At 51.6% G+C, this 19,435-nt stretch overlaps 11 protein-coding genes and 1 non-coding gene across 16 annotated transcripts; 5 read left to right on the top strand and 7 right to left on the bottom strand.

Annotated features, from left to right (window-relative positions):
• Positions 1 to 204: 204 nt before the first annotated feature.
• On the bottom strand, positions 205 to 1,214 carry PPTG_05928 (hypothetical protein; the record flags this gene model as incomplete). The annotated part of the gene is made up of 1 exon (XM_008899673.1): positions 205 to 1,214. The coding sequence occupies one exon, from the start codon at positions 1,212 to 1,214 to the stop codon at positions 378 to 380; it is 837 nt and encodes a 278-aa protein (XP_008897921.1). The 3' UTR covers positions 205 to 377.
• Positions 1,215 to 1,722: 508 nt separating this feature from the next.
• Positions 1,723 to 1,795, bottom strand: PPTG_20524. Its single transcript has one exon. It is a non-coding gene; the product is annotated as a tRNA-Arg (tRNA).
• Positions 1,796 to 2,116: 321 nt separating this feature from the next.
• On the top strand, positions 2,117 to 4,419 carry PPTG_05927 (hypothetical protein). Of its 3 annotated transcripts, XM_008899670.1 has the most exons (5): positions 2,117 to 2,366; positions 2,447 to 2,726; positions 2,827 to 3,344; positions 3,405 to 3,571; positions 3,651 to 4,419. In XM_008899670.1, the coding sequence occupies exons 1-5, from the start codon at positions 2,120 to 2,122 to the stop codon at positions 4,083 to 4,085; spliced, it is 1,647 nt and encodes a 548-aa protein (XP_008897918.1). In that variant the 5' UTR covers positions 2,117 to 2,119; the 3' UTR covers positions 4,086 to 4,419. The 3 variants fall into 3 exon arrangements, with proteins under 3 accessions (XP_008897918.1, XP_008897920.1, XP_008897919.1); XM_008899672.1 differs by having other exon boundaries at positions 3,405 to 4,419; XM_008899671.1 differs by having other exon boundaries at positions 2,117 to 2,726.
• A 506-nt stretch (positions 4,420 to 4,925) lies between these two features.
• PPTG_21791 (hypothetical protein) lies at positions 4,926 to 6,128 on the bottom strand (the record flags this gene model as incomplete). The annotated part of the gene is made up of 3 exons (XM_008899976.1): positions 4,926 to 5,089; positions 5,710 to 5,971; positions 6,117 to 6,128. The coding sequence occupies 3 exons, from the start codon at positions 6,126 to 6,128 to the stop codon at positions 4,926 to 4,928; spliced, it is 438 nt and encodes a 145-aa protein (XP_008898224.1).
• A 140-nt stretch (positions 6,129 to 6,268) lies between these two features.
• PPTG_05926 (hypothetical protein) lies at positions 6,269 to 7,509 on the top strand. The gene has a single exon (XM_008899669.1). It carries the CDS (start codon positions 6,378 to 6,380, stop codon positions 7,467 to 7,469), a length of 1,092 nt encoding a protein of 363 aa, XP_008897917.1. The 5' UTR covers positions 6,269 to 6,377; the 3' UTR covers positions 7,470 to 7,509.
• An 18-nt stretch (positions 7,510 to 7,527) lies between these two features.
• Positions 7,528 to 8,710, top strand: PPTG_05925. Of its 2 annotated transcripts, XM_008899668.1 has the most exons (4): positions 7,676 to 7,874; positions 7,957 to 8,157; positions 8,239 to 8,395; positions 8,463 to 8,652. In XM_008899668.1, exons 2-4 carry the CDS (start codon positions 8,001 to 8,003, stop codon positions 8,497 to 8,499), a joined length of 351 nt encoding a protein of 116 aa, XP_008897916.1. In that variant the 5' UTR covers positions 7,676 to 7,874; positions 7,957 to 8,000; the 3' UTR covers positions 8,500 to 8,652. The 2 variants fall into 2 exon arrangements, with proteins under 2 accessions (XP_008897915.1, XP_008897916.1); XM_008899667.1 differs by having other exon boundaries at positions 7,528 to 8,157; positions 8,463 to 8,710.
• On the bottom strand, positions 8,551 to 11,631 carry PPTG_05924 (hypothetical protein). The gene is made up of 2 exons (XM_008899666.1): positions 10,957 to 11,631; positions 8,551 to 10,877 (listed from the first exon to the last, which is right to left on the bottom strand). The coding sequence occupies exons 1-2, from the start codon at positions 11,417 to 11,419 to the stop codon at positions 8,731 to 8,733; spliced, it is 2,610 nt and encodes an 869-aa protein (XP_008897914.1). The 5' UTR covers positions 11,420 to 11,631; the 3' UTR covers positions 8,551 to 8,730.
• Positions 11,632 to 11,881: 250 nt separating this feature from the next.
• On the bottom strand, positions 11,882 to 12,166 carry PPTG_05923 (hypothetical protein; the record flags this gene model as incomplete). Its single annotated transcript, XM_008899665.1, has 1 exon — positions 11,882 to 12,166. The coding sequence occupies one exon, from the start codon at positions 12,164 to 12,166 to the stop codon at positions 11,882 to 11,884; it is 285 nt and encodes a 94-aa protein (XP_008897913.1).
• Positions 12,167 to 13,102: 936 nt separating this feature from the next.
• PPTG_05922 lies at positions 13,103 to 14,626 on the bottom strand. 2 transcript variants are annotated; one of them, XM_008899663.1, is made up of 3 exons: positions 14,433 to 14,626; positions 14,140 to 14,358; positions 13,103 to 14,059 (listed from the first exon to the last, which is right to left on the bottom strand). In XM_008899663.1, the coding sequence occupies exons 1-3, from the start codon at positions 14,596 to 14,598 to the stop codon at positions 13,377 to 13,379; spliced, it is 1,068 nt and encodes a 355-aa protein (XP_008897911.1). In that variant the 5' UTR covers positions 14,599 to 14,626; the 3' UTR covers positions 13,103 to 13,376. The 2 variants fall into 2 exon arrangements, with proteins under 2 accessions (XP_008897911.1, XP_008897912.1); XM_008899664.1 differs by having other exon boundaries at positions 14,140 to 14,626.
• A 171-nt stretch (positions 14,627 to 14,797) lies between these two features.
• On the bottom strand, positions 14,798 to 16,015 carry PPTG_05921 (hypothetical protein). The gene has a single exon (XM_008899662.1). It carries the CDS (start codon positions 15,962 to 15,964, stop codon positions 14,921 to 14,923), a length of 1,044 nt encoding a protein of 347 aa, XP_008897910.1. The 5' UTR covers positions 15,965 to 16,015; the 3' UTR covers positions 14,798 to 14,920.
• An 89-nt stretch (positions 16,016 to 16,104) lies between these two features.
• PPTG_05920 (hypothetical protein) lies at positions 16,105 to 17,928 on the top strand. The gene is made up of 2 exons (XM_008899661.1): positions 16,105 to 16,915; positions 16,983 to 17,928. The coding sequence occupies exons 1-2, from the start codon at positions 16,765 to 16,767 to the stop codon at positions 17,846 to 17,848; spliced, it is 1,017 nt and encodes a 338-aa protein (XP_008897909.1). The 5' UTR covers positions 16,105 to 16,764; the 3' UTR covers positions 17,849 to 17,928.
• Positions 17,929 to 17,944: 16 nt separating this feature from the next.
• On the top strand, positions 17,945 to 19,408 carry PPTG_05919 (hypothetical protein). Its single transcript, XM_008899660.1, has 2 exons — positions 17,945 to 18,147; positions 18,222 to 19,408. The coding sequence occupies exons 1-2, from the start codon at positions 17,991 to 17,993 to the stop codon at positions 19,076 to 19,078; spliced, it is 1,014 nt and encodes a 337-aa protein (XP_008897908.1). The 5' UTR covers positions 17,945 to 17,990; the 3' UTR covers positions 19,079 to 19,408.
• Positions 19,409 to 19,435: the final 27 nt, after the last annotated feature.

Here is a 19,435-nt window from a genome sequence, read left to right as displayed (position 1 = left end):
AAGCCAAGTTTCAGACGAAAGATGTATATAAATGGAATCTTACTCGGTAAAGGACTTCGAAACCAACATCGGCCGGGACACCCTAAAGCAACAGCGAGTTTTCAATATGTTTGAAAAATATCTTAAACAACGCAAAGACTACAAAAAGTAGATTGTTTCTCGTAGTCACTAGGGAAAACAATGCTTTCGAAAACTCAACCAAGGTTCCGTTGTTTTTTTTTTCTCTCTCTCTTAACGCGGTGGACAAGACCGCTGCCATCTCTCGCATCATCTCTAATTTCATCGTTATCGTCTTTGGTGTTGCAAATTGTGCGGGTGAAGGATGGCGATAATGATTCCAAGATACTGCGTCTTTGACAAGAGTCTTTACTACTGCTTTACTCGATCTGGTCCTTGACCGGATCCCAGCCAGCGGTTCGAATGTACGAGTCGGGTGACGCCAGCTTGGCGACCTGCTCTGGCGAAAGTTTGAACTTGGCTGCCTCCAGATTGCTCTTAAGGCGCTCTTCGTGCACGGACTTGGGCAGCGTCACGAATCCGTTGGCGACACTGAACGCTACCAGCACTTGGCCCGGGGTAGCTCCGGTCTCGTTGGCAATTGACACCAAAGCAGCGTCATCCATCTTAGTAGCTCTCGCGAGCGGTGAATACGCCTCCATGATGATCCCATTGTCCTCGCAGTACTTAACCAGCGACGAGCGCATCATCCACGGGTGCAGCTCCACTTGGTTCACTGCAGGCTTCACGCGAGCGGTCTTAAGTAACTTCGCCAGGAGAGTTTCGTTAAAGTTGGATACACCGATATCCCTTAGTATTCCTTGTTCATGCAGGTCCTCGACAGCACGCCATGTATCGACACGTTCCTCCGGTGATCCGGGAGCGTGTAGCAAGTACAAGTCTATGTACCCAAGACCAAGCCTTTCGTTGCTGGCCTTGGCGGCAGTCAACGCCTTGCTATAGCCCCAGTTTGAGGTGAAGAGCTTCGTGGTAACGAAGATCTGCTCTCGCGGTATACCGGAGTCACGCACAGCACGACCCACATCCTCTTCGTTTCCGTAGATCTCGGCCGTGTCGATATGGCGATAACCCAGCTTCAGTCCTGTCAGGACGGCGTTGTAGGTTTCAGCTCCAGGCTCGGACTGGTAGACACCGAGTCCGATCATCGGGATACTGGCTCCGCTTGGAAGGGCCTTGGTAGGGACGTCGACGCTCATGGCTTTAGGTGATGTAAACGTGTTTACTTTATGCTTGCTCGGAAATTGAAGAGTGAGTTATTTTATTAGAGACCGTTGTCCACCCCAACATGACATGACATGTTGGAGTAGACAAACTGTGTTCCATCACGCGTATGTATGGGGCCCATAAACACACAAGTTGACGGGGCAACTTGGTTTACGGTTGCGCTAGTGATGACGTCAAGGCGTTTACGTGATTATGGAACGTCGACCTAAGTGTTAACGTAGTTCGTTCTGGTGTGGTTCCTAACTTTGGGCAACCTGCAGTGGGTCTGGAAGAGGCCAGAAAGCTACTTACTGAAATCAACAGGCTTCATTATGGTAGCACGGACTGATTCACGTATCGCTGTCGCAAGCCAGCACGTGGAAAGTGTTCATAGGCAGTAGTTTCCTAACCATTTGCTGCTCATCTGTACGAAGCTTCGCTCGTGACCAAAATGTCCTGGAATGATCGCTGCATAGCCTGAGCTTGCGGAAAAGTTAAAAGCGTCCTCGAGGGGACTCGAACCCCCAATCCCCGCCTTCGGAGGGCGATGCCTTATCCATTAGGCCACGCGGACAGCACATGAGCTCCAGTCAAGCTCGGGCAAAGCAGCGACGGCAAATGAACACCCAAGCAGAAACGGGCGATTCAAAACTACTTCGAAGTAGCTGCTAATTTCGTCGCAGCAAGCGCAACTAACTTACACACTAATGTCAATACAACTACATAGATCAATAACCAGCATGAAGAGCTCTTGTAGCTGTCTAGAAGTTCTTATTGCCATGCGCCTATATGAACAATATCTTGCGGTTCTTGGATTGTGTACACGAAAAGTATCTTTTTGCAGAATCCCCTAGCCTCAAATTTGCTGTTAAGTTTTCCGCTCTCTCATTCGCCAAAAATGAACGACCAGGTCAAGCAGCTGCAGAAGGAGGGCAATCAGCTCTACGCCGACGGCCGCTACGACGCCGCGCGTGCAGTCTACACAAAGGCAATCGCACTGTTGACTGCCGGAGACGATAGCTCTTCAGCTTGTGCACCAGACGGTGCCGACACGGCCTCGTGGAAGTCTCTGACGGCCTCGCAATTGCTCTCAAACCGCGCGCAGACCACAATCCAGGAACGCGACTTCGCTGCGGCGTTGCATGGTCCGTGACGGGCAATGCTCCAGTGTTTTTCGTGTATCTAGCATTTATACTAATGTGGAATAATATTTGTACTCTGCTAGACGCCACACTAGCGCTTAAGCACAACACGAAGAACGAGAAGGCTCTCCTGCGTAAACTCGTGGCTCTGGAGAACCTGGAGAGGTTCGAGGCGGCGCTGCAATTGGTGAATACTGTTCTGGACAATGGAGAAAAGAACGCACCCACAGTTTTCCAGTACTGCGTCGCAGCACGCCGTCGACTGCGCAAGAACCTGGCCAAAGACCGCGAAGTGGCAGCCAGCGAGGTCAAGCAGATGGGCAAAATGGTGCACGATAAACAGCAGTTGAGAATCAATTTCGGGTGCGTGAAGTGATGTCGGGCACCATCAGGTGTTTGATTTTCAGGAACGGACACTTACATTATTTTTTTTTCTTCGCGCTTTTTTTTTATTTCGTCGTAGATGTCTGCTGCCATCGCAAGTTCCGCTGGAGCAGTTTTTCGACGTGAATGTGAATATCGGCAATGAATTCGGTCTCTTCCGACGAGACTACGTGAAGAATGGAGAGAAGATTTATCTGCAATGTTCGCTTCGGAACAACAACGAGAAAAAATTCAAGTTAAAGTTCCAGGAGCCTTTGGACCCGTCGGACGTTGGCGACGCTGGTAGTGCTGATGCAAATGGCAAGTTGACGCTCAACGACCGCGGAAAGGCGAGCTTCCGCGTCGCTGTTGTGACTGCAGATGCATCAAAACCATCGAACCATTCGAAACCTCTGGCACTTCAAGTCCGGGCACACGAGTCATCGACTGCAACGTGGAATCTGTTCCCGGTCGTGTCCCTACCGTTTACTGTTGTACCTCCTGGTGGAAAGTTAAACGAGGGGATTACTGGAGACCTCGGTGTGCACTGCTGTCGAGCGGTATCGATGCCTGGGTTACAGCATGAAATCCTCCTTGCTGAGTCTCCTGGAAACCTCGGTACGTAGTCCTGTCTGTAGATCTTCGTGAATTTAAACTCAGTGGTTTGTGTTGCAATAGGTATTGGAGGGAAGTTGTGGGACTCGTGCTTGGTATTGACGCGGTATCTAGCTGCTCGACGAGAGGTTCTTAATGAAAAGCAAGTGGTGGAGCTCGGCAGTGGACTGGGACTTGTTGGCATCTTCTGTTCACTACTCGGTGCTCGCGTGACCCTAACGGACATGGAGGTACGCAAGCACCGGCTTGCTGCAACTTTGATCCAGCGTTCTCATCCTGTGATTCCGTCTTGATGCTTTACGTACATAGGAGGTTATTCCGTTGCTGGACTACAACATCCGCTTGAACTTCGATGAAGCGGACAGCTCTGCTAAAGGCACTGTACTGCCCGTTGCCAGAGCGCATCTTTGGGGAGATCCACCGCGCGATCTGCCATTGCAACCGGACGTGATCGTGCTCTCGGACGTCGTCTACGATCCAGAAGGCTACGCCCCGCTCGTGTCATCGCTAGAAGCGCTCGCAACTGCACCACAGACGCTCGTGCTGATGGCGCATCGCTCTCGTAACCCCATGGAGCACCAGTTCTTTGAACTCCTGTCGCAGAGCTTCTCGTGCGAGCAGATCGACTGGCTTTCCACCGAGAAGATCGCCCCGAAAGCGTCTGCAGCTGGCGGTCCACCAAGTACAGAACAAGCTCTGCAAGACGTTAAAATTTTTGAAATTCGACGGCTGGCAGCGCAGTGACCGGCTTCAGATGAACGTTCTGGAGGCACTACCGGACTGGTAAAGGCTTTGGGGCTGCGACGTCAGAGATGTGATGGGTGGGAGTACAAGAGCAACGAGAACAAACACGCAAGATGTATATTGTCGATGCCACGAAAGTGAGACGAAGTTAAAGCAGAAAAGATACTAAACGGTGTTGGTCAGGGCGCAAAGAAGCAGAGGAGGTGACCGACCTGTCAGTACATAGAGCGTGAAGGTTTCGATGAACATGAATAAGAGGGTCGTTTCAATGGACCAGTGTACTCATTGATCGATTCCGGCTCTAGTAGTTGATTTTCTTGCAGGTACAGACAACTAGCTAGGACTTGTCGCGGACAGTGTGGGAACCTTAAACCGGCTAATGCTCGATCGGTTGGCCACGCACGCGTCATGACTCCCTTGACCGAATCTTCCATCAAGGTGCAGAAGATTTACAGTGACTTGCACTGAGATCTAGTGGTCCGACCAAAGCAACCAAGCAACGGCGTTAGTCACGGTTGTTCCCTTGTCGGACTAATCTTTGAAGCGTGTCCAGCGGTTGCCGAGGTTTTCTCGAACGCTTCCCGAATTTTGTGTTGCTAACTGCTCGAACAATTGATAGAGCGCAGTTGAAAGCTCCGATGACTCGTTGTAAAGCTTAGAGAGAGTTACGATCGTCAAAGACTGGGCCCTGCTGCCCCGCTTTTCCGATGCTCGCACACATTGGAGCAAGAAGGGGCTTGCTGGAGCACCGTTAGGTCGCGAACGTGGTACTCCGAGGTGCCAACAAGTTCAACAAGTTGATGTAGGTGGCAGAAAGGATGTGCAGTGTTCCAACTCTTGTTAGTTAGTCAACAGCACAAGGAGCGAATGGCATCGGAAGTTGACCAAGCTGTTGTGCAAGTACGATGGGGAGTAGTTCCTTGTTGTTGATGCGGTGGCACCCCAGAGCACGAGCTGGTTCGACTCTTGTAGGTGGGACGCAATCTCCGCATCTTTCATCCCAGCTGCGGGAAGCACCAGGTGGAGCAAAAGCTCAGTAGAGAGAGCTTGCCTCCAGCTGGAGCTTCCAGATGCCGAGCAATGTCGATCAAGCATCCCGACAAAGAATTAGCGCGGTGTGGCAGCATTTCACGGCAGAGACCACGAGCATGTCTCCAAGACGTCACGTCGGTGATCTGCAACAAACCACGACATATCCCACAGCCCATGTGCACTTTTGCCAGGGAGTCAACGCTGTTGCCAACAGTGAGGTCAGACAGGTTCGACACTGCTCCATGCAAAAACGGCAACTTTGCTTCAGCTACGGTGATGGCAGTGATGGCCGTAGGATACGGGCACAATACTTGACGATAGCATATACCTCACATATAGCATGATTAACAGAAAAGTGTTTCTTACAAAGTGCATTCACTTTTGGCATATTGTCTACGATACAGCATAGCTGCAAAGTTACCGCTTGGCCTGTCTATGTGTTTCGACCGTTACGAACGTGGTACTCGGTTGACATTTTTGGTGCCACGAGACCAGCTGTTTGTGTGCCATCTTGTTTTCCGGCAGGCAGGGCAATCAAAAGCTCGTCTCTGGGCCGGGCGTTCAGCAAAACTTGCCCCGCTTGACGTCGTACACTGTCCGTCGCGACCGGGTTTGCCCCGACCGGTGCGCCGGCTGAGTGGGTCAACGGCTCCGGACATTACGAATGCTGGATTTTGTCCGCCCCGACCAAACGAGGCACCTCCTCTTTCCTCCTTCACTCGATCGAGGGACGCTTCTTGGTGGGACTCTCGACTTCCCCGTCTCGCGTCGAATTCACGAACGCATCGTCCGACGCAACGAGCGTTTGCGGGTCGGAGCAAACTCATAGACAGTGCAACTAGCTCGGGCTTGACCTGCAGAGGCGCAAGTCAGTCACGCACGCAGGCCAGCCGGCCCGCCGCTATCAGCGATAGTATCACGGCTGTCTAGCGTTTGTGCCACCGGTGCAACCAGACACAGGAGAGGGGCAGCAACAAGAGGAGAGAGGGAACAGCGCACCGAGCTGCTCATTCTCGAATTTGACTACTGGAGAACAAAAGACGTTCTCAGTTTTACAAACTCTTACCAACAGCCAGGCACCGGTCACCAACACACAACCGACCAACTCGACACTTTTTGTCTACCTTTTTTTTTCGGTAGCAACCAGATCACCAGATCTACAGTACCAAGTCTCAACACAACACGACAGACAGACGCCAGCGAGTCAGTCTGTCCACTCAAGCTTTCACCTCACAAGTTCAGGATAAACCAGAAGTTTTCATGTCTTTCGGAATGGCCGAGCGGCATCAGGTGCGCGCCCACGACTCCAAGCTCGACAACGCAGAGGAGAAGAAGGCCGACCAACACACCGAGCACAAGAACACCCCCGCCAACGACGTCTTGGACGATATCGATCTCTCGACCCCCATCATCGAGCTGGATCGCAAGGATCTACTGATCGTCAAGGACGGCACCGTTCGCGTCGCCGAGTCCCTCGACCGTGAGCAGCAGCAATTCGACGCTAACGGAGAAGTCGTCAAGGCTTCGGGTACCTGGACCAAGGCCGAGCACGAACGCTTCCTGCGCGCTATGGAGACCTTCCCCAAGGGTCCATGGAAGGCCATTGCCGAGATGGTGGCTACCCGTACGGTGCGTCAAACGCAGACACACGCTCAAAAGTATCGGGAGAAGCTCGCACGCCGCATGCGCGGTCTCCGCAACCGCAACGGAACCCTCCAGACCCCACCGATGACGGTCGGTATGGTCGCGGGAATGGGCTACCATCAACACGTCTCGCCCTACGCCCCTCGCGTCTACCAACAAACTCCTCACCCTGGTGCCATGGGCTACGTAGCCCCTGGAACAGCTCAAATGGTGTCTGCCCCAATGGCCTCCATGGCGGCCAGAACCATCCCATTGGCCCGAGCTACTTCACTACCAGCTATGCCCATCCACCGCTCGTCGTTTCACCACCACCCTACCACCTACGCCTCCACTCCCATGTCGGCCTCAATTGCCATGGTGAGCTCGGAGTTCAGCCAACTGAGCACCTCTACAATCTCAAGTGCGTTCATCGGAAACGCCTCCTACCCTGCGTCGTGGGAAGCCGAAACCAAGCCTACCGTGCCCGACTTCGACGAGTCCATGGACTTCCTCATGGATGTGTACTCGTCCAACCCCAACCAGATCAACACGGCGACATCGCAGTCATCCGGACTGAACGTGACACCCACGGCCTGCATCCCACGCACCCCGCAGACCCCCACGCCTTCGTTGGCGATGAAGCGACACCCGGGCTACGGATTCGTCCAACCACACGCCAAGCACTTTACCCACGGTGTCAACAGAGAGCAGGGCACGAAAGGCGTATAGTTCGACTTGAACCACTTAATTTATTCACTTTTTGACGTTCTAAATTTCGTTTTCTTCACTCCTGGCCTCAACTAAAGAATCGAAAGAGCCAAGTGGCCAAACTACCGAAAGAATTGACGATAACCAGCGCGTCCTGTTTGCAGAACTCTACGTCGAGTCGCATCATGTTTACAGGATGCAGCGGAATTGATGCTACCTACTGGACCCAAGTTTTCGTTTCATCGGACTTAACCTCTGTAGCGATGCAAGCAGCACCACGGTAAACTCGTCTAAGCGGGATACTCGTCATGGCGCCAGCGATGACTCAACACCGCCAGGATGCTCAAAAATTCATATCATCGCCATGTGCTGCGCCAGAACCACTTGGTAACACCTTCGCCTTGCTTGCCAGAAGCGCGTTGAAGTGTCGGTCCAGTACATTTCGAAACCATGAAAAAAACAAATTCTTATGTTGCCTAACGATTCTTTTCGCAACTTTACAGCCCAGCACCACCATCCTCACATTAGTGCGTCAAAGACACACGCTGCATCATGAGCTCCACACCCGCCGACAAGACCAATGCCGCCCGCGCCCCGCAGCGCCTCACACTGGAGGAGAAGGTCTGGTATGACCGACGACGGAGCGATCTCGAGTACTGCTCGGGCGTTGGAGGCGCACTGGGCGCCGCTGTACTCGCCGGCGTCACTGGTAGTCAAGCGTCATGTCGATGATTTCATTTTTTTTGCCGATAATTCTCACTCTGTTGCTGCTTCTCCCGCTGCAAACTAGCCCTGGGTCCATTCCCAAGACGCACGCAATTCCTCGCCATTGTTGGAGGCGGAATCATTGGCGCAGGCACCGGTTTCCTTTATGCAGACACAAAGGCACTCGAGCGCGTGCAGGACCTAAGCGCCAGCAGCAACCTGCGCAAACAATACCAGCAAATGTAAGCTCTACATCGACTATAAACGAGATAGATCGGAGAACTAATGATATAATGTTATTGCATACAGTGAGTTGGAGAGAAAAGCGGCCAAGACTTCCAAGTAAACCTTAGGCCTTGCACAAAACAATAGGGAGAAGCTGCTTAAGTTGCACAAAGAAGACACAAATGCTCAAAAGCCAGCAAGTTCCTATTATAAACGGGGAAGACACGCTTCCATATGCACCACAGATTTATTCCTCCTTCGATCTGCTCCTTCAACTTATTTCTCTTTTTTCTTTCTTGGTCAGGTTTCTGGTCAAGTTTTTTTTATCGGATCTTGCTCAGTCGTCATACTGTTAGAGCTGTTGCGAGTCCTTGATCGTCTGCTTGAACGAGAAAGGGTGGAACTTGTGTCCGTCAGCCTTGTAGAATTTGTTCTGGAACTCCACCCAGTGCAGACGCAGCGCGTGCAAGAAACACTCCAGCACATCCATGGCCAGAATAACTCCGAACGTCGTGGCTGCGAACACTGCAAAGCCGATGAAAATGGCGATGAACGAGTCGCTATTGATGGTGGACAGCATCGTCTTCTCCCAGAACACCGTGGCCAGCTCCGAGTGCGCCAGACTCAAGGCCCACAGACGCAGATAACTGGCCGTATTCGACACCATTCCCAGCACAAACTCAATCGTTTCAATGCCCTGATGGATCACCACTTCGCCGAACTCGAACTCTTCGCCATGCCCGTGACCTCCGCTCGAGTTGCCGTGGTGGTGGGACACCAGCCGCTCCTCCGCTTCGTCGTCAAAGTCCACGTGGTGGCTCACAGGCGGAGCCGTACGATCGTTCTGGATCTTCAAGTAAATAGGCTTAACCAGCAGCATAGCGGGCACCGACACGAACGCCATCATCAAGAGCGTCTGCTGGGTCTCCAACTGGCCTTCGTACAGCGGATCCACGACATTGGTAGGGGCCAATGCAATGTTAATCAGCGTGTTCACTAGCGACGGCGGACGGCAGCCAGTGTGTTCGCCAGCGAAGTTGTAGGGACACACTTCGTGCTTCATGCGCTCTGTCCAGTCGATACTCCACTTCATGACAATCAGCACGATCATGTAGCAGAAGAGCGACACAGCGAACACAATCTGCGGCACAAACTCGAAGAAGAACGTCGAGTAGTCTCGGAAGTACAGGTTGTTCCAGCCCTTGAGGAAAATACCAAACGTCATCTGTACAATGCCGAAAATGACCGAGATCTTCATCTTGAACGAGTTAAAGAACAATAGCTCGTTCGACGACGTCTTCCAGACCGGATCCAGACCCATAGCGTACACGTTGTCGCCAGCAGAGACGTCCGTGGCGTTCACGTACGTCATCTTGCCGTCAATCATGTACTGCGCCTCGCATTTGGCCTCGCGGTCGTGCGATTCCAGACAATCCGGATACGCGAACTTGGAGCCGAATAAATTCAATGGCAACGAGAAGAAATCGTTGTAAATGAGACCCGCGTAAATGGCGAACGCGCCCATCATGAACAGCATGTAGCGTCCTCCATAGATCGACGCCGTCATCTCTCCCATACTGCCCGGTTGCTCCAGTTTACGCTCAGTTAGAATCAAATACAACCCAAACAGCAGCACACAGAGACCGTGACCGATATCTCCATACATGACGCCGAACAGGAACGGGAATGTCACGGCCGTGAACACGGACGGGTTCACTTCACGGTATCGAGGGCAGCCGTACGTCTCCACGAAGGCCTGGAAGGCATCCGTGAACTTGTTGGTCTCAAAGTAAGTGGGTGGAACAGGCCACGGCTTGGGTACAGTATCCACTAGAGACGGCATGGACTTGTCGTCGGCTGCTGCGTGAGCGCGAGTGACAGCACGACGCACACTTGGCAGCGCTTCTTTAATGACCCAGCCTTCAGCACGCAGCATACCGCTCACATCAGCTCGGAACATATTGAGTGCATGGTACGTGGCCTTCTCCTGTAGCACCGACCACTTCCAGGACTCCAGCGTCTCGGCCAGATCGCGACACAGCAGCACACAGCTCTCTCTATTGCGACGTAAGATGTGACTGCTTTGATTTAGCTCTCCAGCGTTGCTCTGGATCAGATGAGCGATGGCAGCACGGTCGTCCATGGGCGGCAAAGAGTACAGTCTCGCGTGGAAGGCGTCGCAAATTTTGCGGAGCTTGTTTTCGATAAAAGTCGACTGGAAGAAGATGACGAAGGCGTGCTTGGTGACTGGCTGGCCGTTGGTGGGGTCTACTAGAGGCTCTTCAATGGGCGAGAAGCGCGTGAAGCAGTTGCCACGAGTAGTACGGAAGATCATCCGCTCGAACTTAAGCCGTTCATCAGCGGGCACCACACCGGTGACGTTGCGGAACCGCAACGACGAGGACTCCTCTCCAGCAGCCGTGCCTGGGGATGTCTCTACGAAGCTGTAGCCTGATCTGGATGCCGTACGGGAGTTGCGGCGTGCCTGAACTTCCGGAACTGATAAAAATAACAGTAGAATTTGACAATAACTTAAATATAACAATAATAAAAATAAGACAAAATAAATAAAACGTACTCTCGATCTCGAAGAACTCGCCAGCTCGTGAGATGATCTCCTGCAGCTCCTTGCGTTCGTTGTACTCTCTCGTGAGCTTCTCGTGCATGGAATTGAGCTGCAGAAGCTCCTGTTCCTTGTCTTCTAGCAGTCGTTCCAGCGTATCCAGAGCTCTGGCCGCCGTGTCTTGCGAGCCGTAGCGGATATCGGCCGAACCGGCCAGGAACTGGTCGATACTGCCCGCGGGCTTAGGAGATATACTGAACTTGGCCAGCTCCACCTCAAAGTACCGCAACTTACGCTCCATTTCGTCGCAGCGCTTGACGTAGTTGACGTAGCGGCGCTGGAACGGCGTGAGCTCCGGGTTCAGATCGGTGAACTCCAAGACGCCCAGATCGCCCAGCTTCTGCACGCAGTCGTGGGCCGCGTCCTCGTTCACAATGAGCGAGATGTACTCCATCTCGGCCGAGCGGAGCCACTTCATGGTTACTGAGCGCTTAGATCACGGCTGAGAGGGGGGATATTCGACGGAGAAGAACACGACCAGCGTCGACTGAGCTCGCTCTGAGGGGAAGCGGAAGTGATGCAAACGGACGATGCAGCAACACCACGGGGCTAAGCTTAGCGCAGAGCTCTTCGAGTATGAACGGGCTTTTTTTAGGAAGGGGAGATCGGATTTAAAGATACGGATTAAGTACGAAATCCTAAAAATAAGATCGCGTTGGACGATTGTGAATCGAGGCACTGAAGCGGGGGAGTCAGGGATAGTGACGAGAAAGTTGAAGCTTCTCCGATCATTGCTTGACGTAAGAATCGACAAGTTAGAACACTCAATTATCCGAACACTAACTCCTGGCGTTCTCTTCCGTATTCTCACTCCAGCATTGAACGTTACTCCCCAGTATGGTTTTAGTCATCCGCCTTGAAAGACCTCTCTTGCTGCAACTTACTGGTCGAAAATATCGACGTACCAGCAATTCTTCGGGAAGTTGATCTGGCAGACCTTCTTTTGATGACCATGATGGTAGTTTGTGTATTCGCGCTCTGATTCAGGCTTGCTGCCTTCAACCCAGATGATCGAATCATCAGACCCAGAGCCATCGATTTGATCGAGCTTGCGCTCCTCTGATCCGACGTCGTTCACGCCACGCAGGCCACCACTGGCCATTGCGCCAACAGAGCTGAAGCTGGCAGCAATGAGAGCAAAGGTGATACTAAACGAGGTGCGCATGTTGAATGCTGAAGATGTCGATGGACTTGAGTTTTACGTTGCAAAGTGGCAAGTGAGAACAGGAGGTTGGCAGTTGTAAAAGTGAAATCGGGCAGTTTTGACAATCGGAGGCCAACTTTTAATCGAGGTGGTATTTTTTTCTGGCTGCTAAGCTATCGAATGTTAGCGTGAGCGGCACATCTTACTTGTTTGAGTTGCGGTCACAGCGATGTCATCGTTAGGATGATGCATTTCTCCGCGTCGAGTAAGCTCCGGAAGCACCGACGGCTCGTCTTCAGCTTCGCAATGATTTGTGTTAATTTGCTTGGGCTTATCAATCCTTGGTCTGTTGACGATGACGAGTTGGTTTTGTGTAACACGACGGAACCCCGTAGCATCCGCGAGTCTTCCGCAGCCGAAATGAAGGATAAAGCAGCTACCAAAATCATCACGACGAAGAATTGCTTGGTCATGGTTGGCATGATTCTTAGCTGGTTGTGGTCTTCGGAGTAAATTGTCGACTGGTGCTTTATTGCTTCGAGGCCCACCACCCTGTATTTGACGTTTCAGCTTTATCAGATATCATTTTTTTTATTTTTGTTTAAGTAGGACACTCCATAGTCTGCATAGAGCACCTTGGTGACATCTTATGGATCCAGAGCATCACGACTGAAACATACGAGTTTCACAACAGTGAAAACGCATACTGCTGACCACCAACGTGGTGATCAAGCAGAACAAATATATTCTATAAACCGCTTTGATGCACTTGCAAGAAATCAGTATCTTACCGTGCTGATCGTTTTGAGAATAAGTTAACAACCGCACTCATTCTTCTTTATTATTTTACGAAAGTGAGCTAAGTCCAGTACGTTGCTGACAATTGTGAGCACCAAAACTAAGCTGAAGATGTTAGGAGAGAAAATGTCAACACGAAGGAGTCAAACTCTTTTCCATCTTAGTATTAATAACTTTTAGGCAAATTAGTGAGTCAGAGCTGCTATCAACAAATCGCAAAAACAAAAAACGAAAGGCGGTGTTTTGGTTGCCAAATTGGTGATATTTTGCGGGTTGTTGCGACTCACTAACTTTGCACAGAGGATACCGCGTAGCGTTGTTTGCAGGGGGTTATCACGAGTTACGCGTCACACAGATAAAATGCAACGACTACCATTATTCCAATCACTTTAAACGATCTGTCCAACGCCACTGGAGTCGAGCCAGCGGGAGTTTAATGCGCCGAGTCGGCTGCGTAGACTACTCCAATAGCCCCTCGGATCTCGTCCATGAACTTCGCGATAGCCAAGGACTCCTCAGGTGGGTACTCCTCGCACTGTAGTTGTCCACTACCAATTGCCTTGGTGACCGTCTCCGCTTCGTAGACAAGAGCTTCCGATCCCGGATAATTGAACGGTGTAGCAATGTTCGTTGACGGGGTTGGCCACGGAAATTGCATCGTCTTGGTTTGTTGCGTGCCATCTTCGAGGAACTGGGTGACGGTGACCTCTGTGGCACAGTGAGCAGGAGCCGGGATGCAAATTCTGCCTTTGCTGCCCGTGATGGTGACAGAGTTGCCCAGAGTTGCCAAAGCCGTGAAATTTATGGTGCCGATCCGATTGCCACTGTATTCGAGTGTGGCCGAGCCGTATATATCGGCCCCACCCGAGCTGGTTTTGCCAGTGGTAGTGATCTTCAACGGCTCCGTACCGAACACCATCGTCACGAACGACAAGGGGTAGATTCCGATACCGAGCAGCGCTCCATCACCCGAAGAACTGCGAAAGTTCGCTTCGTTCTTGGAGTTCACGTACGGGATGCCGATATCTCCGTGGACGTGGTGAACATCACCAATGTTTCCTTCAGATAGTAGTTGCCGCACAAACTTCAGGAAGGGAAAGCAGCGTGTCCACACACCTGGAAATAATGGCAAAAAATTGCAATTAGTTATGGCAACAACGAAAAGATTGCCACAATTTTTTTTTTTTTTGCCATACCTTCCATGAGGAAAAGCTTTTTCGTCTTGGCCAATTCAACCACTGATGCCGTCTGCTTGGCGTTCATTGTCATGGGTTTCTCAACCAGCACGTGCTTGCCATGATTTAGCGCCAGTGTAATCTGTTCGAAGTGCACGAGGTGAATGGTGGCGATATATACCACATCGACGTCTCGGTCCTCGCACAGCTCTTCGTATGAGCCGTACGCGTGAGCAAAGCCTGCAAAAAAAAAATAGAGATGCGATTCGATTAGCTACATTAAAACATTCATTCACCGCCCTTGATGAACACACCGTGAGTTTTAGCAAACTGCTGTGCAGTTTCAAGCGATCGGGCTGCACAAGCCGACAGCCTCGCGGTCTCGCCGGCCATCCCTTTCAAAGCATTGACGAAATCATTGGCAATTTTGCCACAGCCGATGAACCCCCAGCGAAGCGGAACTTGCGAGTCGGCGCCCATTGATTCTTCTCGTTGTCCTCAAAGCAAATGCAGAAATGGACGGATCCGGTTGAAATCTTCGACCCGGAGACACCATCGAAACGCAATGCTTGTCGCGAATAACTTCAAGTTGGACGTTAAATCTGATTCGTGGTTGAAGCTGCTTTGCGATATTTACCGCCACTGGACTGCCATAAAAAAAAACAATTAGCAAAAATAATTTGAAGTTAAAAAAACGCATTTTTTTTTTTTTGCATTGACAAATTCGCAACTCCAGAGCTACAGATTTGCACCACTATCTCGAATAATGCCAGTTTTGCGAGGAAGTGCCACTGCAAAGGCCCTACTTGGCGTCCGCGGGGTAGACGAGGCCCAAATCCTTGCGCACCTTGTCCATAATGGTCATAATCTGGAGCGATTCGTCCAGCGAGTACTCCTTGCTCTCGGTCTGCTGGCTCTGGATGGCCTTCATCACGGTCTCCGCTTCATAGCGGAACCCCTCCGAGCCGCCGTAGTTAAACGAAACTCCGGCAGCAGGCGTCGGCCACGGGAACTGCGACGTGCTCTCCTTCTGCGTGCCGTCCTCAAGATATTTAACCACACGCACCTCCGTCGCCGTGTGGGCGGGCGCTGGCAAGTGGATGCGTCCTTTACTGCCAGAAATGGTGACAGTCTCGTCCGTGTCGGCCAACATCGTGTACTCGACCGTAGCGAAGCGCGAGTCGCTGTACTCGAGCGTAATCGAGTTGTAAATGTCGACCCCATTATCATTTAGTTTGCCAGCTGACGTAACCTTATCAGGCTTGGCACCAAACACCATTGTGGCAAAAGCCAATGGGTAGATACCGATGTCCAGGAGGCCTCCGCCGCCGAGTTCATTGTGCCACATTCGGGCATTGTCAGCGGCAAATTTGATGCCAAAGGACGCGTGCACGTGGTGCACGTCGCCGATCTCCTTGTCCGCCAATAGTTGACGCACGTGGCGAATGGAAGGGAAGAATCGCGTCCACATTCCTTCCATTAGGAAGAGGTTTTTCTCACGGGCGAGGGCGATGGCGGCCGTCGCTTGGGCGAGGTTCATGGCCATGGGCTTTTCCACCAGTACGTGCTTGTCGTGGTTCAGAGCCAGCACCGTGTGCTCGTAGTGCGACGGGTGCAGCGTGCCAATGTACACGACGTCCACGTCGGGGTCTGAGACCAGAGCCTCGTACGAGTCGTAAGCTTGATTGATACCGTGCTCCTTTGCGAATTTCTGGGCGCTGGCCAGCGAACGCGCGGCGCAGGCCTGGAACACGACGTTGTCCAGCGACTTCATGGCGCTGGCGAAGTCCGCCGAGATGCGGCCGCAGCCGAGGAAGCCCCAGCGGAGAGAGGTCGAGTTGGTCATGGCGAGATACTTGTGATCCAAGCGGAAAAGATCAAAATGACGCAAAATGTGAATCGAAGGACAAACTTTGTCATAGCAGATAAAATAAATAGCCCTGAGATTTGTAGGGAAAAAATGGATTGTGGCTTATAACCGTTGGCAAAATCGTGAGTTCCACAACGTAAAACCACTCATCATTCACGTGGGCGACGCGAGTCGTGGCTCACGAGGGATGACATGATTCGTGACAACTTGTCCCGATTGTAGCTCGTCGGACAAGCTGTAATCGGGTCTCATGCTTGAATCAGCACTGGCTGTCGGCTGATCATGCCTACATTTCGTCTCAGCGGAAGATTTTGCTTCAGTCTCTTGGTATGTTTTCATGATCATGTTTCAACGACAACTCTGTGTAACTTAGCAGGAGACTCACACTGCTGCAGTCCAACTGCTGCGAATGCGAACATGCATGCAACTGTTGACTAAGCGTTACTGCTGGTGACCACCGCTTTGACTTCCTGTTCACAATGGAACCATGCATGTATCTGGAAATGGGATTGTCAACAAGCTTATTTGTTCACTTAAACAGTTTTTTAAATTGGGGGCGGTCGAGTTGTTCGGCTTTGCGTGAAAAACTTTTACGCGTTGCCGCGAGGATTTGTCAGCATGATTCAGCTGTGGCTGATCCACAGATCGCCCTTCCTCTTCAACCACGAATCAATCTGTCGGGTTTGTAAGATTTCTTGCCAGCGACCGACCTCGTAAATCGGTATCGCCACTTGTACTTTTGAAGCGACCAGCTTCAACCTTCTCTCCAATTAATCATGACCGATTCACCTCTTCGATGGGGATTTCTTGGCTGCGGTCGAATCTCCCACGCTTTCGCTGGAGCCATCAAGGACTTGGATACCGTGACGTTGCAAGCCTGCGCAGCCAGATCGCTGGCAAACGCGCAAAAGTTCGCCAGCGAACACGGTGAGTGCTATGGATCTTGCTTGTATCTCGTTTAATACTGACTGAGAATATTTTTTTGTATCTGCAGGTGTTGCTCGTACCTACGACTCGTACGAGGCGCTATGCTCAGACCCGGAAGTTGACGTCGTGTACATCGGAACTCTTCACCCGTGGCATTGCGAACACGCAACGTTGGCTCTAAACCATGGCAAGCACGTTCTCGTCGAGAAGCCAATGGCAATGAACGCGAAGCAGTCAGCTTCGCTCATTGCATTGGCTCGAGAGAAGAAACTTTTCCTCATGGAAGGCATGTGGACGCGATTCTTCCCGAGCATTCGGTTCGTTCGTAAACTACTGGATGACAACGAGATTGGGGAAGTTCGCCACGTTCACGCCGAGATCGGGTACCCGTTCCCCAAGGACGAAGCTCGTCTGTGGAATAATGAACTGGGAGGAGGCGGTCTGCTTGACATCGGCATTTACCCTCTTGCCTTTGCGACGATGGTGTTTGGCACGGAGCCTGAGAAGGTCACGTCGGCTGGTACACTCAACGATGGCGGTGTGGACGTTCACAACTCAGTGACGCTGCGTTACAGCGCCAATCGCTTCGCCACGATCGAGTATTCGATGCTGGTTCAACTCAGTGAGACCGTCACGATCTCTGGAACTACTGGCCGTATCCTCATCCACACGCCAGCTCATGTTGCTTCGGAAGTGTCCATCATTCGCAGCTCTGGACCAGGAAAAGAAGAATCGACGACGACGAAGTTTCCGTGGCCCAAGGCAGACGACGGGTACTCTTGTTTCCTCCACGAGGGCGAAGCAGTGACGAATGCTATTCAGTCTAAGCAACTCGAAGCCAAAGAGTACTCGCTCGATGAATCGCTCGGGATCATGACCATTATGGACAAGATCCGCAAGGACATTGACCTTGTTTACCCTGCAGACGCCTAGGAAACATTTTTGCAAGTTGCAATTTCGTAGCGCAATACTTCAACCACAAAACATTCCAAGTGGAAATGATACCTGATTACACGTTTTTTTTTGCCATTGGCTTTGCCACATCATTCTCCTTTCTGTTGCATTTGCTACACTCATGGTGGCGACCAACACTCCTTTGCGCTGGGGCATTCTCGGTTGCGGGCGCATCTCCCACACGTTCGCCAGCAATGCAAAGCCACTGAAAACTGCCATTTTCCACGCTTGTGCAGCACGTTCGCTGGATAAAGCGCAAGAATTTGCCATCAAGCACGGTATGTGTCTAACTATTTTCTTTTTCATTGTGAAAAAAAACTAAAAAAAGTTAACAATTATTATTGTCATGTAGATATTCCTCATGCGTACGACTCGTACGACGCACTTTGCTCCAGCCCAGAGGTAGATGTCGTGTACATCGGCACGATCCACCCGACGCATTGCGAGCTCGCGCAGTTGGCTCTAAGCCACGGCAAGCACGTGCTGGTAGAGAAACCCATGGCCATGAACGCGAAAGAGGCCGAAGCGGTCGTCGCACTAGCGAAGCAGAAGCATCTCTTCTTCATGGAAGGCATGTGGGCGAGATTCTTCCCTGCAATTCGCTATGTGCGCCAAATTATCGACGAAGGCGGCATTGGCGACGTGCATCATGTACACTCAGCCTTCGGAGTGCCGTTCAAAGCTGACAACGACCGCATCTGGAAGAAGGAACTGGGCGGTGGTGGTCTGCTGGATATCGGTATCTACGTGTTGGCAACTGCCACGATGGTGTTCGGATTCGAGCCGGAGAAGATCACATCGGCCGGAAAACTTAACGAGCAAGGGGTGGATGTATACAACTCCATCACACTTGAGTACAGTGGCCAGCGCTTCGCCACGCTGGAGTACTCGACACTCGCGAGGATCAGTGAGACTGTGACGATCAGTGGCACCAAAGGACGGATCTTCATCCACCCGCCAGCGCACGCGACTATGGAGATCTCGGTCGTCACGTACGAGAGCGGCAAGAAAACGTCACGTTTTCCTTGGCCGACGCCGAGTGACCACCACTCGGGCTTCTTGTACGAGGCAGAGGCTGTCACGGAGGCCATCCGAAGCAACCACATTGAGTGCAGCGAGTATTCCCACGCTGAGTCGCTTGGTATCATGAAGATCATGGACAAAATCCGCAACGATCTCCGACTTGTTTACCCAAATGACGAGCCGTAGGAATGGACAGCTCTGGTGCAGTAAGCCCACGTTGATTACTCGTAATCTGCATCAACATGGACAATGCCGTTGCTTGAATACAAGCGAAGGCTTTGCAAAGCTTTACGCGGTGCACTGCGCAGCGGCGAAGACATTGCCAACAACCCACGAGCGCGTCCTATGAACCTCAGCATTTCCATCAACACGTCGATAGCCACGTATGCGCAAACACCTATCGAAGTTGATGCCTCCCAACGAATCGACTTTAACAAGATACAAAGAATCTCAATCTCCGACATCTTAAAAATACTATTTCAAACCTCTCTCTTATTGAAAAGTCCTTATTCCATCAAACAACTGTACCAAAACTCCACAGAT

This window comes from Phytophthora parasitica (genome assembly GCF_000247585.1).
Source record: "Phytophthora parasitica INRA-310 unplaced genomic scaffold supercont2.8, whole genome shotgun sequence".
Classification (NCBI taxonomy): Eukaryota; Oomycota; class Peronosporomycetes; order Peronosporales; family Peronosporaceae; genus Phytophthora; species Phytophthora nicotianae.
The sequence above is the reverse complement of the archived record's forward strand: the minus strand, read 5'-3'. Positions and strand labels throughout refer to the sequence as shown.

Coding starts and splice junctions, on each gene's coding strand:
- PPTG_05927 (XM_008899670.1), top strand. CDS start 2,120: ATGAACGACCAGGTCAAGCAGCTGCAGAAGGAGGGCAATCAGCTCTAC. Junction 3,345..3,404: donor TGAGTCTCCTGGAAACCTCG/GTACGTAGTCCT, acceptor GTGTTGCAATAG/GTATTGGAGGGAAGTTGTGG. Junction 3,572..3,650: donor TGACCCTAACGGACATGGAG/GTACGCAAGCAC, acceptor TTACGTACATAG/GAGGTTATTCCGTTGCTGGA.
- PPTG_05926 (XM_008899669.1), top strand. CDS start 6,378: ATGTCTTTCGGAATGGCCGAGCGGCATCAGGTGCGCGCCCACGACTCC.
- PPTG_05925 (XM_008899667.1), top strand. CDS start 8,001: ATGAGCTCCACACCCGCCGACAAGACCAATGCCGCCCGCGCCCCGCAG. Junction 8,158..8,238: donor TGTACTCGCCGGCGTCACTG/GTAGTCAAGCGT, acceptor GCTGCAAACTAG/CCCTGGGTCCATTCCCAAGA. Junction 8,396..8,462: donor CGCAAACAATACCAGCAAAT/GTAAGCTCTACA, acceptor TATTGCATACAG/TGAGTTGGAGAGAAAAGCGG.
- PPTG_05924 (XM_008899666.1), bottom strand. CDS start 11,419: ATGAAGTGGCTCCGCTCGGCCGAGATGGAGTACATCTCGCTCATTGTG. Junction 10,878..10,956: donor CGAGTTCTTCGAGATCGAGA/GTACGTTTTATT, acceptor TATTTTTATCAG/TTCCGGAAGTTCAGGCACGC.
- PPTG_05922 (XM_008899663.1), bottom strand. CDS start 14,598: ATGGGCGCCGACTCGCAAGTTCCGCTTCGCTGGGGGTTCATCGGCTGT. Junction 14,359..14,432: donor GCAGTTTGCTAAAACTCACG/GTGTGTTCATCA, acceptor TTTTTTTTGCAG/GCTTTGCTCACGCGTACGGC. Junction 14,060..14,139: donor AAAGCTTTTCCTCATGGAAG/GTATGGCAAAAA, acceptor CATTATTTCCAG/GTGTGTGGACACGCTGCTTT.
- PPTG_05921 (XM_008899662.1), bottom strand. CDS start 15,964: ATGACCAACTCGACCTCTCTCCGCTGGGGCTTCCTCGGCTGCGGCCGC.
- PPTG_05920 (XM_008899661.1), top strand. CDS start 16,765: ATGACCGATTCACCTCTTCGATGGGGATTTCTTGGCTGCGGTCGAATC. Junction 16,916..16,982: donor AAAGTTCGCCAGCGAACACG/GTGAGTGCTATG, acceptor TTGTATCTGCAG/GTGTTGCTCGTACCTACGAC.
- PPTG_05919 (XM_008899660.1), top strand. CDS start 17,991: ATGGTGGCGACCAACACTCCTTTGCGCTGGGGCATTCTCGGTTGCGGG. Junction 18,148..18,221: donor AGAATTTGCCATCAAGCACG/GTATGTGTCTAA, acceptor ATTGTCATGTAG/ATATTCCTCATGCGTACGAC.